The 19,516-nt window shown below is 51.0% G+C and overlaps 1 protein-coding gene across 1 annotated transcript in view; it reads right to left on the bottom strand.

Annotated features, from left to right (window-relative positions):
* DGAT2 (diacylglycerol O-acyltransferase 2) overlaps positions 1 to 18,559 on the bottom strand; it is a 32,344-nt gene extending 13,785 nt beyond the window's left edge. Inside the window, exons 1-2 of the mRNA XM_032259106.1 lie at positions 18,187 to 18,559; positions 2,894 to 3,022 (exon numbers count right to left, since the gene is read on the bottom strand). Of these exons, the coding sequence (XP_032114997.1) occupies positions 2,894 to 3,022; positions 18,187 to 18,307 (250 nt within the window). The 5' untranslated portion in view covers positions 18,308 to 18,559. The remainder of the gene's footprint in view (positions 1 to 2,893; positions 3,023 to 18,186) is intronic.
* Between the last annotated feature and the right edge of the window lie 957 nt (positions 18,560 to 19,516).

Genomic DNA, 19,516 nt, shown 5'->3' with positions numbered 1-19,516 from the left:
ACCAAATGACCTTCCTTTCTCAGAGCCTAATCCTGGTCCTCTGAACAGCAGCCTTTGCTCTTAGGTCGTGGGGCTGCAGCAAAAACCACTGTTGCTGAGCTCATGAGAAGCTTAGAAGGCCCTGCTTGTCCCATACATGGAAGGTTCAGGACCACTTTCACATATCACCCCCTCCCTGCACATCATGATGGCCTACAAAGAAACTTGTAATATAAAATTCTGGAGCCCCGAGGCCCATAGTGCAGGGCAGCCTGTGGACGCTTAATGGCAGGGAAGGCAGCAGTGTGGCCTGGTGAAGAGTGTGGACTCTGGAACCAAACAGACCTGGAGCCTTGGCCCTGCCATTTACTGGCCAAGCCCCATTCCTAAGCCTTAATTTCCTTACATGGCATTAGGAAAATTAAATATGATGTTTGAACTTACTCAGCCTGGCACATAATATCCATGGACTTTAATGGGGAAACAAATGACATCTAAATTTTCACTTATCTCTTATAGAAATTTGGCATTTCCTTTACTTACCAATGTAATAAATCACAGAATTACTAGCAGTACTTATGACATAAATAGATAACAAAGGTATTTTCATGTAACTTTGTAGCAGTTGCAGATATCTTAAAAAATCATTTCTTCTCACTACTTAAGAATTATAGTAATTATTACACTTGCTACTAGATCTTTTTTATTTACAGTAATAAAAAGGCATCTGTTATTACATGTCTAATCAGCTTTTTTAAATGTGTAGATATTTTATATATATATATATATTTTCCTTTGTTTTTTTTTTGTTTTTGTTTAGATATTTATATTTTATTATCAGTAGTTTCCTCTGAAATCCAACATATCTTGTATTAAATGCTCTAAAACACTGAGAAAGGGCACAGACCTCACCAGAATGCCAGAGAGTTCCATGGCACAAAGTGGTGGTCCAGAGAGAGACCAACAGAGCCACCATGGCCTTTGCTTGCCAGGTAAGCCTCTGCCAGCAGGTTTGAGAGGCAGAGGTAGGGAGTGGCTGGGGCTGCTGAGGGCGGTAATTAGTAGTAGCTCAGCAGATCTGCCTGTCCAACCAGGTCTTGCAAGGCGAGGGTGCTGAGAAGATGCTGGGCCGGTTTCTGGGATGTGGTTGGGTCTGATCAATTGTTAACCTACAGCCTGGGGCCAGACCCCATCACATGCCATATGGGCTGGTGTTCTCCAAGCTGCTCAGCTCCGCAACAGCCAGGCCCAAACCTACTAAGACAGGGATAGTGATGGCTTTTGGGTGCAACAGAGGACAAAGGGAGCTGGTATAGCAGACTAGGCAGGGAGTCTGGGAGGCTAGAGTCCCTGGGTTCTTGTCCTGGTCCCAGTACTTTCTTCTTTACTTCCTTTTTGAATAAGGACGGGTCACACTATGCTCACAACTCTGGGGTTCTAGTAAGTGGCCAAATGCAAGCCATGCTAGGGGTCTGAGCCGTGAGGGAGTCCGTTTAGTTTGCTCAGTTCTTCCAACCAGTGTTTGTCTTCTTGAGGCTGCATGTCCCTGTAAGACTTTGAGGACAGCTATGCCCCTTCTCCTGAGAAAAATGTGCATATACTCTCATATATAATTTTGCATCTAATTTTAAGGGTTCATGGATTCCTCCCCCAAAGCCTAAAGGTGAAGACTGCCTGTTTCAGCCCTGTTTCACTAATTCTGGGCTTCCAGTAAGGTGGGCTACCTTAGGTAATGCACTGAGTTTCTGCTCAAATCCCAACTCTGCCATTTAATGTGCTTCACAGTATCAGGTAGTTGATGAACTCTGTAAATTTCCATTTCCTCACCTGTGAAGTTCCATCCCTTGGCCCTGCGAACATGGTCTCAGAGTCTCAGAGCCCCCCCCATGCGCCTGCTGGAAGGACAGTTGCTCAGCACTGACATGGTAAGTCCTGATGATCCCCTACCAGCCTATACAGTCCCAAAGAGTGGGTCACCCAGAGGGACTCACTCACAGGCACTGGAATGTACTCTGTGATGCTCTGCAGCAGGTTCATCTGCCTTATCATACTGGGGAAGCTGTCTGCTATGCTGAGAGCACAGGGGTCTGGGGAATAAGAAGAGGCCTCTTACCTCCCCTAAGCTAATCTGTGTTGTCCTGCCCCTGGCCTAGATGGCAACCTAAGGAGTGAGAGTATCTAGCCAGACCTGCAGAAAAAGCAACCAAAGCACCGACATGGGCTGTGCTGAGAGACAGCTGGGAGCAGGCCTTGGGAAGTAGCTAGGGAATGTGTTCAGCAGAGGATGGGTGTGGGCTGGGAGTAGGGTCTCAGGCTACCTCCCAACAACTCCTATGTAATGGGGGCCCATCATGACCAGGCCCTGTGTCAGGTACTCTCATTTTTTATCTTCAATCATTACAAAATCCATGTGAAGCAGGCACTTTCCTCATACTCAGAATGAGGAAACTAACACTCAGAGAGCTCAAGTAACCTTTGTAGGTTCACAGCTTGTTTGCAGGAGATTCAAGACTTAAACCTGGCAACCACCTTAAGGCAAAGTAACATACCTGCTGGAAAATGTCTGTTGGTGGGCAGGGTGGCACTGTGGGAAAGGCACAGGCTTTAGTGGTTCTAAAGACAGGGAATCAAATCTGTGTCACCTTGGGCAAGTTACCTAGCTTCTCTAAGACTTGAGGTTTCCCATCTGTAAATGGGAACCATCACACCATCTCCCACAGAATCTCACTGAATCCTCATGCATGTTGAGGGGTAGAGCACTTGATCTGGGATGTGGAAAGGTGATGGGTGGGGGCAGCCTGTGTAAGGGTTACTATTACCCCCTCACCCCTGCAGAGCATAGCTCCTGCTCTAACCTCTGTTGGGGAAGTGGACCATGCCTGCCCAACTACTCTCCCTCTAAGGCCCAGCTTACCCATTACCAGGAAGGAAAGGACCCACTGGAGCACTGAGATGACCTGTAGCTGCTTTTCCACCTTGGACCTATTGATCCAGGTGATGGAGAAGAGGTCCTGGAGGGCGGAGAGGATGCTGGAGCCAGTACCTACGGCAGAGGGCAGATGTCAGTCTATTGTCACCCTGCACTTCAGCTATGTGGTCACTAGTACAAATTCCACCTCCCACAGCTACCCTTCTAGATGTGAGAAGAGCATCCACTACAGAATCAGACAGCCCCACGTTCAGATCCTAGCCCCCAACCCCATGGCTTTGTTACTCTGGGCTGTTGGCATACTTCCCTGTGCTCTAGTTTCTATAGATACACAATAGGAATGGTATCCTACTCCGAGGGTCATTCTGGAGACTACATGAAGTATCTAAAGAGACTAGTCCCAGGGCTGGGCCTTGGGAAATCTCTCGTAATTACCAGTTCTCTTCCGTCCCCTCCACCCCAGTCAAACTCCTGTCCTTTATCTGGATCTAGTACAAATATTTAATCTTTCCTATCTGTCTGTGAGACCAAGGACAGAGGTTCAACATCCAATTTGCAATGTTTTTTTTTTCCAAGTGTACTTTGAGCATCCCCAACCACTGCCCTACCTCCTGTATGTCCCGGACTAATACCTCTTCTCCAAGGAGGTGAATCCTCTTGTCCCCACCCCCAATACCACTGATTGCCACACCACTACCACTTTCAGAGAGATTTACATCTTCAGCTTCACCTCAGTGCACAAAGCGTGGGGCCCAGAAAGGAGTCAGGTGGGAGCCTTTGCTTCTCCAAAGGACCCAGTGGCTAGTGAGCTTTAGGCAGCATGAAGGACACTGAGGGCTGTAATTACATTTGCTATCAAGCAAGTGCCAAGCCTGGAATTCAGGACGAGATGTCCCCACTTAATTGGCTTGGTGCCCCCAGGATGACGCTCTAGACTCCAGCAGCTGATGGGCAGTGAGGACAGGAGCCTGGTGACTGCAAGAGATGGCACTGGAAAAGAGCATGGGTAAAGGTTCCTCACCCATACCCCATTCCTTCCAGCAGCTGAAACAGTAGGCCACCTCGAATCCCTCTTTGCTGAGCCCCCAGTACATGCCCTTTGTTCAACATATCTTCACCAAGAGACTACTGTGTGCCCATCAAACATTCCTTCATACCATCTACTCCATGCAAGGCCCAGAGTGCAGATGAATTAGTCACAATCTTGTCCTTGAGGGTCTCATAACCTTTCAACTTAGCATGTAAGCTGGGAGCAGGGAGAGAGAGGGATTTAGGGGGCTACACTGAAGCCTTTGCTTTTCTTTAAAATCTGTAGAACAAAGCTGCAGCCAAGTTTAGAAAGAGACCTACCCTTATCAAGTTAACAAATGCTTTGACTTTTAGGAGGAAGGTAGGAAATGCTAGGCCTCAAGATGGCCCCTTTCCCTGGAGGAAAGAGGCTTGGTTTAGCAGAAGAGTTAAACCTAGGTTCAGACTTTGGTTCCACTCACTATGTGACCCCAGGCAAGCTTGCAGGGCTCACTGCCATATACTCAGTGCATAAACTGGGTGCTCAGTAGCATTTAATAACTTCACAGGCATAACTGGGGTGGAGGCGGCAGGATGTGAACTCACAAAAGCATATAAAAAGGCTGGGCCACAGAGCCATTCCAGATGTCTGCCTCATAATAGCTCCTTCACCCACTTTATAAAAATCCTACCTTCATAGGACTGTCCCATCTCCAGAGTTGCCCAACAATCCATCCTAGAGCCTGAGGGCCCTCTGGGGTCATCCAGTATAGCCTAATTAGACAGCCAGGGAGACTGAGGCTCAGAGACGGGAACTGACTGGCCCAGGGCTACCCAGGTAGTAGGCAGCAGAGCCAGGACTGAAACTCAGTATTCCTGACCCTGCTTAGAGGATCTCCCCCTTCCTCAGAGCAGCTGCTGAGTGCAAACGCTCTATACACAGGACACAGTGGGAAGGTAATGCTCAAGCCCTGGTCAGCCTGTCCGTCAGTGGAGCCTAGACAGATGAGTTCATCGCATGATTATCCTTGAGGGTCTCATGACCTTTCACCTTCACCTACAAGTGGGGACAGTCCTGAGTGAGTATATAAGGAAGGGAAGTGAAGTCCTAGCATAGGCTTGAACCCTTGGTCCAAGGACTGGAGACGGCCAAGTCATCTTCCAGCAACTGGCTCTGCCTCCTGAGCCATGGCCTCCTGCTTCACTTGGGGTTGGTTAAATGGCAGGTGAGTTCCTGCTCCATCTGAGGCAGGCTGGATGCCCTGGCTAGACAGAAGACAAAATGTACTCTAGTACTTTCCTACTCAAAGTGTGGTCTGGGAAGGGCAGCATCAGCATCACCTGTGAGCAGGTTAGAAATGCAGGACCTTGGGCTCCAGACTGGATCTACTGAATCAAAATATGCATTTTAACAAGATCCCCAGGTGATTAAGTCTGAGAAACACCACTATAAGTGCTTCAGTCCAAAGACTCAGGTAGGGGTGAGGGACAGCACTGGGGAACACCACCTTCTACTCCGCACAAAAAAAAAGCAATGGACGCCTTCTCGTGGCTGACTGCTTCCTGTTGCAGACAGGCCCCTGAAGCCAGAGGTTTGAGGGGTGCTTAGGGAATAGGTGCCCTGGGAGTCAGCTTATCAAGCTCCCAACCTTGGTGCCAGGGCCAGATCCTGTCCAGCTCTCCTGCTTGGAGGAGGAGTACAGAAATTTCACTGATGACATATCCTGAACTGAAACAACCGAGAAGACCCAAAAATTCATCACCATGTCTAATTCAAATCTTTCTGCTAAGCTTATTAGGTGTCTTAAAATTAGGTAAAGTCATAGTGCAGGAAACACACACCACCTAGTTCAACCCTCACCCCATTGTATAGACTGGAAACTGAGGGCCTGTGGGAGTCTCACAAGTCCCACAGCAAGGTGGGTTAGAGCTCAGGCTTTTCCCACACTGCTCGTTTGGTTCTCACCCTGGCTTATCCAGCCCCAACTACCACCCACAGCTTGCTCTGCTAACAAGTGGAAAATGCAGTCTACCAAGTGAACCCTCACTTCTTATCTGCCTGGGCAACTGTACTGGGACTGCTGCAAGGTGGTGAGCTCTAGGTCCCAAATACCAAATGCCAAGTGCTTCTATGGGGGTCAGAGTGGGGAGGCTCCTGGAGAGGGAGCTAGGAGGACTGCTCCTCTGCAGTCTCAGGCCCAGGCCTTCTCAGACAATCCCAACCTGGCTGACCATGGAGCCCGGGCCTGGGACCTGGCCTGGCCATGGATGTTGAACCCCATGTAGGCCAGTAGGAGCTCCCAGTCCACATAAGAAATATTCTAGGTAGAGGCCTTCCCTGCTTTGCTCACTTGAAGATTCCCTCACAATGAGATAAAGCAACAAATCCTTCAAAACCCAGAGAGGTTTCGAACCTATCTAGGGCAGCATGTCTTCCAGGAAGCCTTTGGAAAGAGAAGGCCTTTCCTTCTCTGGGATGATAAACTCTAAGGTCTATGCAAGCCTGGAATTGCCAGAGGCCATCTTACCACCTGTGAAGATAACCTATTTGAAGATAAAGTGAGACCTGCACAATGGAGAAACAAGAGAGTCCTCTTCAAGGCATCCATAGCCCCTGACCTTGTACTAAGTGCTGATTACAAGCTGATTCTGCATCACACTAGAAACTGCCTGAGGGCCAGGCCTGGGTCTGATCCTTATCTGGATCCCTAGTGCCCTGGCAGCCCCAAGGGGGTACTCTGGCCTCTCCTCAGGCCCCTGAGCTCCCTCTCTGCAGGGCTGAGTGACAGGTATGATGCACAAGAGGCCCATAAAGCTTTGGGACCCCCCCACCCATGCCCTTGCACAGGCACTTGGACTCCTATGAGTTTGGCATCAACACCCCATTCTGATGGTGACACTGGGTGAAAGTCGCTCAGCTGGAGGTTGGCAGAGCTGAACTAAATTCAGGCCCAACCTCCAGGCCTGCATCTGCCCCGATGTTGTGGGTTTCCCAGTTCCTTCTCTATGCTTCCCACAACATAGCAGGGGGAAGTGGTAGGGAGCTCAGAGGGGAAAGGGATAAATGAATAACCTGTTTTCCTTCAGAGGGGTAGGTCAGGAGCAGGCATTTTCTACAGCAGGTAAAGTGGCAGCAGGAGTTGGGGTTCTAGTCTCAGCTCTGCCACCAACTCCCATGCTAAGTCTCCTCACCTCTCTGGGCTTCAGTTTCCCCATCTATGAAGTGGGGGTAAGAAGGGCGAAGTCTGTGATCTCTAGCATCTACCCTCCTGAGGACTCCTGGCAGGGTATTTGGGACTTAGAGCTTACCACCTTGCAGCAGTTCTGGTATAGTTGCTCAGGCAGATGGGAAGTCAGGGTTTGGTTGGGCACCCCCAGGCCACTGCTAGCCCTTGCCACCTGGCTGTCAGTACTTCCTCTGCCCCAGCTGTGGCTGAGAGGAGCCCAGCAGAAGCTGGTGGGGATGTCGATGCTGCAATCAGATGCCACCACATGCCCCCACCTTCACACCCTGTCTGACTGTTCGTGACTCCAGAGGAGGGCCACCAGGGAGCCTCAGCATCCAGCTAAGTCCCAGCTCCAACCTGCTCCCTCACCACACCCGCACCCTCTCTGCACACTCCCATAGCACCAGTGTCACTTTACTTGGCCATCCCACTGCCAGTGACTCTTGGGTGCCAGGACTTGGTACCTGATTTGTCTGTGGTAAAAGGAGCTCATAGAGGTTTACTGCATGGTTGAGCAAATCCGTAAGTAAATCCAGAGCTACCTCAGAGGCAGCTATAGGCCTGGATGCCCAAGTTAGACTGGGCTACCTGGCAGGAGGCCAAGCCAGCCCCATCACTGAGGACCAACCCCAGAGATGGGGGATGAGCCTCTCTTGCCCTCCCTAGGCACAAGTTTCCCCGCCTATAAAGGGAACACAACCCTGTTACCTATAGGTGTCTTTGTTTTGTGGGGGGAGATGAGACAGGCTATAGGGGAAGATTCCCAACAACTGGCTCAAATAGCTGCTCCTGGGCAGCACTTGCTTTACACAGCTCATTTGCTCCTACATTTGGGGAAAGCAGAGGGAGTAGAGCTGACAGTGAGACACGGAGCAGCTCTCTTACCACCCAGAAAGTAATCCACTTCTCCTGTGTCTATGTGGGGTTTTACCGTCCCAAAGCACTCTCTGGGAAGGCAGACAAGGGGAGGACTGGTAATCCGCTTCACAGAGAAGGAAACTGAGGTGAGGTGAGGCCAAAAGATTCAAAACCACTTGCTTGATGTCAGGGTGTGGGAGCCAGGACTTAAGGCAGGGATTCAGGCTCCTGGTCCCCCATCACCTCTACAATGCCATGCTGTTGAAGGCTGGCCCCACTAAACAAGCCAGCTCATACCCAGACTTCAGGAACACAGCCTGGCAAAGCCCTTTCTGTCCATATCATGCTTAAAGTCTCATGGGGATGTTCTGGTGAGACTGGCAGTACAAGGAGTGTGATTCCTCCCTACCCCCCAACCCATGTGCTTCCAAGCAGCCCTCAGGCCCAGGGCCCAGTGCAGGGCTGGAGTGTTGAAGGGTGTCTATGAGTACCTCTTTGCCCAATATCTGATATCAAAGTGACAAGGAAGGCCACACCTCGGGGCTGATGAAACCCAAGTTTTCTGGGCTTCCTCTTACATGCCTGAGGGCAAAAGTATCTCAGCCCAAGCCCCTAAATCTGTGAAAGAAGGCCCTGAACTAGCTCTGCCCCTGCCTGGCTCTGTGAGCTCAGGCAAGTCACCTAACTGTAGCTTTGGTTTTCTCATCTGTAGGATGAGAGTCATAATCCCCACCTCACAGAATTTTTGGGAACATTACATTTTAAAATGTGTATAAGGCGCATGTGGCATTTGTTAGGTGATTAAGCAGTGGCTACTGGCATTGCTCCTCCCACCTCCAGAGAGGGAAGGGGTATACATAATGAGAAAGCAGAGTTTTTCCAGAGGCGCATGGCCATAGGTGTGTGTTATGAGAAGAGGTCGCAGAGTGATGGTAGCGCAGAGGAGGCTCCAAGGAGACCATGGGCCCCAAAGACAAGATCTAGGGGACAAAGAGGAGGGAAGTGGGCAATGTGGTGGGGGAAACTGCTGGAATAAAGCCTTGCAGGGAGTTCTAATGAGGCAGACCCAAATATTCAAGAGCCCAGAAAGCGGGGTGTATGACTGCCCGAAATAGAAGCTGAGAATAAAGAAGTTGGGATGAGTGGTCAAAGGTGGCTTCCTGGGGGAGGTGGGTGGGTAGGGACAGAGTAAGACCCAAAGCATAGAGCACATACAAGGTACTAAGCTCTAATACTAGTCCTGGGAAAGGTAGTGAGCACAGCAGATGATGTCCTGCCTATTAGGATGCTTAACTTCTGCTGAGGGAGAAATAAAAAACCTCTGTATTAATGCATGATGTAACATCAGACAGCAATGAGAGCTATGAAGAAAACTAATTTGGGGCAATGAGATAGAGAGGGGGGTAGGAGGATCCCTGGTCTATGGAGAAGAGGCCCTGAGCGCACATGGGGAAGCAGTGGTAGACAGAGAATGTGGGCAGCTCACACTTCTGAACAGCCCACACTGCTTCCTCTACCCACCTCCACAGTGCTATCTGGCAGAGGGCATGCCAGCCTGGAGAATGTGCAGAGAACGGGGACCGTGAGTCAGAAGAACCCGGACCCTAACTCACAGGAAGTGGCCTGGATGAATCACTTCCTATACAAGTTTCAGCTTCCTCATCTGTACAGTGGGGCTAATACCTACCTCGCCAGATTGTTGTGGGAATTAAATGAGATAATGTATAGGCAAGCGTTCATAAAAAGTAAAGACTGTATGAATGCTGGTTAATTACCAAGTAAGCCTCGGTGTCCTCTCTTGTTTGATATGTAAAATAATCCCTGCCCTGCCTAGGAACAGAGGCATAGGTGACAGGCTGACTTAGGATTCAAACCCTGGCTCTGATTCTTACCTGCAGTGAGACCTTGCAAGTCACTCCCCTGCAACCAGGACTCAGTGTCCTCCTTAGCTTTAATCCAGGATTGTCATGAGGAATCTAATTAACTTATGGAAAAGGGCTAAACAGAGTGTCTGGCATGAATGTAAGAGAGCCAGAAAGATGCCAGCGAGCTAAGAGAGGTGCGAACAGCCTCTTGGGCTCCTTGAGGTGGCGGGGGGGGGGGTCACCCTGTCCACATGCCCAACCCCAAGGATGCCACACCTGGGTCCATCTGGGCCTAATGTCTGCCCTGGGTCTAGGTGAGTGAGAAGGTCACCCCCAAGTTACCCCAAAGGGGCAAGGACAAGTTGCATGCAGACAGAGAAAGCAAATAGAGTTTTTTAAGAGGTGCATGGTCACAGGTTCTATGTCATGAGAAGAGGTAGCAGAGTGGGGGTCAGTACATACTGTCCCCTGGCGGGCTCTTCCAGCCCCACGGAGGTCTAGGAAGTCAGGCCAAGTGCCAAAGAGATGAAAGTTCATCAAGGCTGGAGGTGAGGTCTCTTCCAGGCTCCTCCAGGCAGGTACCTTTCAGTGGGAGTCCACACACATGATGATGAGAGGCCCATCATGGCAAAGCTGCCATCTCTGGAGGGTTATGCCTGCTCCTATTAGAATCCCATGCCAGGACTGGGTTCCCGCAAGCCTCACACAAGAAGCTGTCTCCGCTTGGTGCCTCACCATGTGCTCAGCCAGAGACTCCTTCCTCCAGGAAGTCTCCCCACACTCTCTGACATGCCTGCAGTGCCTCCAGGTAGAGTTCTATTGCTTCCAAGTCTTGTTTGGTCAGTCTTTTAGCACACGCTTACCAGGCATCTGCCAGGCACTGAGCACTGGCCTGCTAGAGACCAACCTGTTCACTCTTTCTCTAGAATATTTTCCTTCTTCTCTGCCTAGGTTGGACTGACCACATCCCTGCCTGTCCCAACTCACCCCTGTACTCAGCCCTTTCTCATTATGGGAAAGGTATGTGTATGTGTTTGCAGGGACCATGTCTCATTCATCCGGGCCCTGGTACTCAGCACAGAGTCAGGCACAGAGAAGGTCCTCAATCAATGTTTACTGAATGACTGAATGCTTAATAAACAGGGCCTAGACAAAGACAGAAACAAGTCCACCCACAGCTGACTGACCTGTGCCAGGACAGAGGGTCAAGCAGAGCTTTCTGGGAAATCAGGAGGGAAATGTCTTCTCCAGCTGGAGGGTGGTTAATGTCTGGGCAACAGTGGAAGGCCCCAGAGGAAGGGAGAGAGAAGGGTGAAGGCCAAACACTAACATTCACACCAGTGCTTTCTAAGTACCCTTTACATGCCAGGCTCCACACCAGGAGGGCAGCTTCTAGACCCTGCCTCTCCTCTGTTTCTTGGGCATCTGCTAGAGGCTGAGTTCTGCTCCTGGGCTGTCCACCCCAGATATGGCTGGGAGACAAGGCTGCAAACAATTATAACAAAGGGTCATTCAGGACCAGGAATGCAGGGAAAACCCCCAACCCCCACAGGAGGGTGTTCTTATGGATGCCATCCAGGAGGAAGGTACAGGGGCAGAACCCCAGATAGTAGAGTTCTGCAAATGGCATTGCAAAGGCCCGAAAATGAGAGAGAGAACAAGTTTGAGGAATTAACTGCAAGTAGTTTAGCCAGACTGCAGCACAGACTGTGTGAGTCTAGTTGGAAAAGACAGGTCGAGGAGTCCTGGCCTCTATGTTGAAGGCATAGAAGACAGCAGACAGCCAGTCACAGCCCACTCCCTCCACTGGTACCTAAGAGCCCTAAGACAGCTAGCTAGCCATCTACCTGGTCCCAAAACGCCAGTGAGTTGTTTTCTGGAAAGACTAATAATCCCCTTTAAGGGTTCTGTTTTGCAAATGAGGTATCCTTGAAGCAGGACCCTGTGGGACATCTAGCCCAAAGGGGAAGCCAAACTACTAGAGAGTCAGCACACAGCTATGGTAGGTGTGCCAGGTGGGAAGTGGGCTGTCAGTCCTCAGGGCCTGCTGCAGGGAGCTAGGCTGAGGATCTGTAGACTTGCTGGGCCCCTAAGCCTCTTCCTCCCCTCTCTAGGTTTCCCCATTAGCATTAAATTAGGAAGTTGCTGCTAACTAGGGCCGTCTGTGCTCTGCTAGAATCCACTAATGAATTTTTATCCACAGATCACCCTAAAGGGAATATAAGCCCCTCCTCGGGCTACTCCATACACCTGGGTTTCCATCTATTCGGTTTTCATCAAGTAGGACAGAGTTCCTAGAGGTAGAGTCAAGGAAGTGAGGCTCTTAGGATGCCATGTTCCTGAAACCGAACATGGAGCTACATCCAGGACCCTGGACATGATTGCTGAGGACCCCAGGGACCCGCTTTCCCTACCCCCACCCACCGTGACCTAGCACATTCAAAAAGTAGCTACTGCAGTGGAAGGGGTTACCATGGCAACACTACCAGCTTGTGGGTATGTCACCAAGGAATCTCCAAAATATGTCCCCATCGCAATACATGGGCAAGCATGGGAGACAGGTTCTTCAGGGGCACTTACCTTGGTCCCAAGTGAATGACTGCACCATTTTCACAAGGAGAAGCTGAGGACAAGAATAAGGAGGTGGCTGACCTCAAGGGTCCCACAGCAATTAGGGACATGACTGGAATCACATTTCTCCAACAGGGATGAAGGGAAGCCAAGGGGGTCATCTCAACCAGTCCTCCTCAATGTGCAGATGAGAAGGCTGAGGCCCCAAGAGGCAGGGTAATGCCCAAGGTCACATGGGAAGCAGATGCAGGGCTTGGAATGGCTAATTCTGCTCTCACAAGAAAAGGAGCTGTATTTCCCATTTCTATTGATTTCCCTGAAAGGTTCACAGGTTTACCTCTCTGCGTCTGCACCATAATCTGGACAGATTCTTTTGACACTTCTACTCATTTCATAGATGAGGAGACTGAGAGTCGGGAAGGGTAGTGGTTTGCTGAGGCTGCAGAGTAGGTCAGTGGCCAAGCAGGGGCTGGACAGAGCCCAGGCCTGACTCCTAGCCCTGGGTCCTGCCCATGAGGCCCTCGAATCAGCCAACAGCTCCATACAGGAGGCCCTCAAAGTGTTGAAGGCCAAGAAACTAACTGCACCAGGCTCCTTTCCTATGAGCTCTCAAGTCTTCCTCCTGCTGCAGACGTAGGTGAGCCACCACAGGCCTGAATCCAGCATCCTCTCTGTCTCTTGTCTCTGGCTCTCAGTACACTAGGACCTCAGCCTCGGTTGGTCACTCAGAGGCCCTGAAGTCAGTCTGTCTCTCCTATCCAAATCTCATGCCTGTATTTATGCTATTTCCTGTACCTGAATATTCCTGCTTGTCTTGCTAATGTCTATTCATCTTTCCAGATCCAGACTGAATGTCGCCTCTTCCAGGAAGACTTCCCTGACCTCAGGGTGATTAACCTCCCCTCTCTCGCCTCTTTGCAGTCTTTCCTGTCATTGCTAAGGTCACTCTGCACAGTCATCTTGTGTACATCCCCTGATCTCACTTCCTCAAAGGCAGGGACTGCAGCTGACACACGGAAGGAGCTCAGTCAATAAACTAAAGGGTCCACAACCCAAGTCCCTACCTCAGTGAAGCCTTCCTGGATGCCCTAGAGCAGGGCCTGCCACTCTCCACAGTATTGGAGGCCTGTTGTATGTGTAACACAGGACAAATGGCAAGGACTAACATGAATGTCACAAGTTCACAAAACCCTCCATCCTTGAGAATCTGAGAATTCTGACTCTATTTTCCAGATAGGAGTGAGATTCTCAGAGAAGTAAGCCCCCTAGCCATATCCCAGACAAAAGGCCTGGAATCCTGGCTCTTTGGCTTCTAATAAGCCTTGGGAAGTGGTAAGGGTGGCTATGGTGAGCCTGGCTCTGCCCACTTGCCACTTAGCCATGGAGCCAGCTCCTTGCCAGACTGTGGGTACCTCAGGGCAGGGAACAGCTGCAATCTCAGCACGCAGCACAGGAGGTTATAGGTACAGAGAAGGCCCAAGGAAAGCTCAAGGAATCACACTGAAGCTAAAAGCAGGGCTTCCTCCAAGAGGAATGGGGCAGTCCCATTAATGATTCCTTCATTCAACAAATACTAAGTACCTATTACCAGTGCCAGGCACTGTGCTATATCCTGGGGTCACAATACTGAGAAAGATAGACAAGGTTCCTGTTCCCAAGGGACTGATATTCTTCTTTCTGATTGTTCTTTTTGTTTTGTTTTGAGATGGAGTCTTGCTCTGTCACCCAGGCTGGAGTGCAGTGGCACAATTTCGGCTCACTGCAAGCTCCTCCTCCTGGGTTCAAGCGATTCTCTTGCCTCGGCCTCCCCAGTAGCTGGGATTACAGGCACGTACCACCACACCTGGCTAATTTTTGTATTTTTAGTAGAGATGGGGTTTTACCATGTTGGCCAGGCTGGCCTTGAACTCCTGACCTCAAGTGATCCTCCCACTTCAGCCTCCTAAAGTGCTGGGATTACAGGCATGAGCCATGGCACCCAGCCAACCAAGGGATTGATATTCTTTTTTTTTTGAGGCAGTCTCACTCTGCCGCCCAGGCTGGAGTGCAGTGGTCTGATCTAAGCTCACTGCAACCTCCACCTCCCAGGTTAAAGCGATTCTCCTCCCTCAGCCTCCTGAGTAGCTAGGATTACAGGCGCACGCCACCACACCCGCCTCATTTTTGTATTTTTAGTAGAGACAGGGTTGTGTTAGCCAGGATGGTCTCAATCTCTTGACCTCCTAACCTCCTGATTCGCCCACCTGCCTTAGCTTCCCAAAGTGCTGGGATTACAGGTGTGAGCTTTTATGGGGAGACAACTGCTTAAACATATAAGCACACATGAAAATTTAGGTAGTGATAGGGGCTATAAAAATAAAACAAGATGTGGTGGTTGAGAGTGGCTCTCTAGATGGGGTGGCCAGCGAATACCTCTGAGAGGAGACTGAATGTTCTAGAGCCAGCCATGCAAAGACCTGGGCAGAAAGGCAGCATATTCAAAGGCCCTGAGATAAGACTGAATTGGGAGTCATGCTGCAGGAACAGGAAGACTGCCATGTGTCTGCAGCATAGTGGGTGACATGGTAGGAGAGGAAGTTGTGAGGCAGTGGGGACTGTTCAGATGGGGCTTCCTTCACAGGCCAGGAGGAAGAGTTTGGAAAGTCTGAAGGGTGACTGGGTGTGGGGAGGGAGCAACTGGAAGTTCAGCTGGCAGCCAAAGCTCTGAGGGATCTTGGTTTCTCTAATCGACTAGGGCAAGCTTGAGAAGGGATAAGCTGCCACTCACATCATGGAGACCACAGGGCAACCTTCACTCATTGAGCAAACTGTTGAGAACCTACAAAGCACAGAGCTCTGCACTCAGCCCTTCATGGCCTCATCACCCTTTGGTTTAAGGAGTCAGGCCACAGACTGGGAGATGGATCTGGGTTCTAGCCTGGCTTTGATAACCCTGGGAAAGTCCCTTCTTTCCGGGGACCCCAGTGATCCCATCTGCAACATGAGGGTTGGGCCCAATCCAGCACTAGTTTTTACAACTCAAGTACTTCCTGTTGAATTTGAGGGCAGGAGGGTGGAGGTGGGGCAGGATTTCAACACTGGCAATTGAGTCACTGAGCCTGTTAATACAACATTACTCTTGGCCCTCAGTTCCCAGCCTAGATGAGCCCTTGGTAATACAGCCCCAAAGTGGCCTCTGTGCAGCTGGGGAAGTGATGTAGGTGAGGCGGGGAGCTACACAGAATTGGAGAGGGGAGAATGAGAGAGAACAATAGAGAGAGCATGAGAGGGGAGCATTGGAGAGAACACTCTATGTTGTCATCCTATGACTTTGGACTAGGTTAGGTGACTGTCAATCCTCAGTTCCCAGTTACCCCCAACAATCTAGCCACTTAGTTTCAGGCACATCTATAGTGATGTAGGACTCCACCCTCACCCACCCCAGCCTGCTGTAGTCCTCAACAGCTGTCAGAGAGGACTCATTAAACAAAACTTGCATCCATCATCCCACTCCTGTTTCTAGCCTTGCTCTTCGAAGCCTCACACAACAAATCAGCTCAGAATTTTACTGGGACCACCATCATCTCATGCTGGGTCCTGTGCTGAACCCTGAGGATACAGACAGGTATCAGAGGGCTCATCTAAATGAAAAATCCCTAGTCCAAAGGCAAGGATGACGAATAGGATATATATCCCTCCTGACCTGATGAACTCTGTAGCTTCCATGCCTGGCACAGGACAGCCCTCCAAAAATTAGGAAATATCAATACAGACTCCTGCTTCACCAGCATGCACCCACCTACCCACCCCCCCACAGCTGGCCTTTTTTTTTTTTGGCCAAAAAACCAGATGCCAAGGTATCTATTTCAATCTCTCACCCATCACAGGACTTCCCTTCACAGAATCCATGGTCTCTCCTTGAATACTGTAACTGACAGGCTGTTCACCAGCTCAGAACAGTGGGACCTTATCTGCAGAGGCAAACTAGGCCACTGGAGAGTATCTTCAAGGACCAAGGATGTAGAAAGCAGGTCTAATGGAGATGCCCAGATAACAAAATGTGCTTCAGTGCCCTCCCCTACTCCACCCAATCTTTCACCAAAGTAGATCCCAGAAAGCTAAACTGACTGGTTTACATTTCATACCAGCCCTTCCTACACGCCGTGGTGTACATTCCTTGCACCCAGTTTTAAAAAAAAAAGTTTTCAAGATCTGATAAAAACATGGAGAAATGTTCCTGACATGATATTAAGTGGCTTGGTTAAAACCAATCGCTAGAGTACAAGTTCTCCTGAGTTACAAACTCTAAGTCAAAAACATGACAGCCAGGGTCACTGGCTCCTGGAAGACACAGCTCCTAGCCTGCGGATGGCAGAGCTGAGGGAATGGGATCTCCAGGAAGTAGCACCACAGAGAACATTCCTATCCCACCATCTAGTGCAAAAACATCTTTAAATGCATGAACACAGGCAAGTCCCTTCATTCCCAAAGGACATCAAAGGACAGAGGGAACAGAAAAGGACTCAAGTGAGAGAAGGGGCTGTCAGAGGCTACTGCCAGGGTGCATGGGGCAGCTCAGGCTACTTGCCCCGGAGACAGGGTAGCAGCTGTGTATCTCTTCAAGGGCAACAAGCAGCACCCACACCAAGAGAGGCAGATAACCACAGCGATAGTCACATAAGGACCAATGCCAATGCCCAGGTCACAGTTAAAGTGTGGTACAGTTGCAGGTGGGTTATTGCAACCACTAGATCATTATAAGTGATTCTGATTAACAGGAGAGAAACCTCAATGTTACATTAAAGGGGAGAAAACAAGATTCATAACTCTATCTATAGCATGTCCTCAACTGTATCTATGCAATGTGTATAAAGAAAATCAGAAATATACTAAAATGCTAATAGGAAGCTATCTTTGGACAGTCGATTTACTAGAAATTGTTTGTCTATATTTTTCAAAATTCCCATAATTAGCAGGCTTTATTTTTATAACAGAGGTGGGTGGAGTAGGCGACTGTTACATTACTAAAGAAAAATCCATGTCAGAGAGGCTCAGAAAGCAGAATACAGACTTAGAAGGAGAGAGAGGGGCTTCACGCAAGACACACACGGACCAGGATGGCTGTGGTGACTTCCCAGGGTCTCCCGGGGTTAAGGTATCAGCTAAGGAAACCCTAGGCATGCTTCCTCCCAATTCAGTTTCTCCAACTCTAGGTAAGGGATGTGGGGGTTGGAAGAGCTGCTCCTCCTTGCATGGGAAAAGCTGCGGGGGGTGGGAGGGGGATTCACTGCAACTCTGCCAATTCACTGAGGACCTCAGTTACCCTGGAAGACATGCAGGGGCCTCCCCGCTGCGTTCTTAGCGTGCCAGGCTCAGAGTTGCTGCTGGGTGGGCTCCAGAGCCTGGGCGAGAGGATGGGCGTGGGCAGAGCAGGGCAGACACACCTGTTCCAGTCGGGCATGTCACCGTCTGGTGGCTGTCTCAGGAGATTGCAAAACCCATGCCATCCTGCCCCATCCAGGGCACCTGGTGCAGGGAGATGGGACCACTCCCACCTCACGGATGAGGGAAACAAGCCGCGGGTGGTGGTGGACAGTGATGTAACAGAAGTCGCAAAAACTGATGAGTGCCAGAGTGAAGGAACACGCACCCACCAGCCTGCCACAGGGCCCTTCCCAGAAAATCTTCTCGCAGGTCCATAACCCCAGGACGGAAGCTGCCCAGGCCTTGGAGCCCCCTGCGCGGTGGCGCTCACCCCGCTGACACTCACCCCATCTCCCAGACCCCTCGCGCGACAGCGAAGGTCCTCCGTGAGAGCGCTGGATAGGGTCAGCCTTGGCCCGACCCTCGCCGCGTAGGACCCCGGAGTAGGCGGCTATGAGGGTCTTCATGCTGAAGCCCGCCCCGTCACGGCTCCTCGGGAAGCCGCCTCACCCAGCGCCCTTGGCCCATGCCCCGGCCGCCGGGGCCAGGGCTTCGCGCAGAGCACGGGGGCACCGGGACAGCGCCGAGACTGGGCGGCTAGGACACCGGCAGCTGCGGCCGGCGGCCAGTGGCGGCGCGGGAGAAACAGCCTAGAGCCCAGCAGAGACGGCGACCACAGCGCTGGCGTCCCGGAGCGCGGCACCTTATCACCTCACAACCCGGCGGGCGGCGACGCAGAGGGCGGGGCGGGGCGCGGCGCGGCGGGACTGGCCGTTCCAAGCCGCGGCCAAAGCCACTTGCTCGCGGGGGAACAACGCCTGACGCTCGGCTCGGCGCGGGCCCAGAGCGGGCCGGCAGCCTGCTTGGCGAGAATCCAGGGAATGAGTGAGAGGTGAGCAGCTCTGAGCCCTCCTTCAAGGGAGCGCGCCCGGTTATTCCCGCTGCTCCCTCAGTCCGCCGCCGGGCGCTCCCCCGCGGAGATTGGTACGGCCCGGCGGCCGGTACCTGGGCGAGGAAAACCGAGCACGTGCAGCGCAGGCAAGGGCGTGCAGGGGCTCGACCCTTTTCTCTTTTGGCCGGGCTGTACTTTGGCGGCAAAGATGCGAAGGTCCTGCTTTTGGTCACTGGTATCAGGATTAGTTAGATTGGGGCTGAGTGTCTAAACCACCCAAACTGCTTCTGGCTTTCTATCTCTTTATCAAGAAACCCCACAGAGCACTTATTCCCTTCTGGGTGCTGGAGACCCAGCCAGATTAGCCCAGGTTCTGCCCTTGGGATGCTCACCTTGAGGGGGCGGCAGAGACAGCCACGCACAGTCACTGGTGACAACAGCTGAGACAAGCGAGAAATCAGGGGACTATGGAACCACAGAGGAGAGAGGACTCTGCCTTGGGATGGGGGAAGTGGGGCTGGTGCATTTCCCAGAGAGGTTGGTGTACAGCAGTTTTGGAATCAGATAGACTAGGAGTCCAGTTCTTGCCCTGCCTCTCTTGAGCCTCAGTTTCCATATCTGCAAAATGGGAATAATAATTATTATTTTTGGGAGGTGCTTTGAGAAGTATATCAGGTAAGGTACAAAAAGAGCCTAGGTAGTGTCTGGCACATAGAAAGCTTCCAGAATTGTTTGCCTATTAATGGGTAGGAATTTTGCAGCTGGAGGACGTGAGGGCAAAGCA

The sequence above is a fragment of the Sapajus apella genome, unplaced genomic scaffold (assembly GCF_009761245.1).
Source record: "Sapajus apella isolate SASKATOON/1434 unplaced genomic scaffold, GSC_monkey_1.0 scaffold106, whole genome shotgun sequence".
Classification (NCBI taxonomy): Eukaryota; Metazoa; Chordata; class Mammalia; order Primates; family Cebidae; genus Sapajus; species Sapajus apella.
The sequence above is the reverse complement of the archived record's forward strand: the minus strand, read 5'-3'. Positions and strand labels throughout refer to the sequence as shown.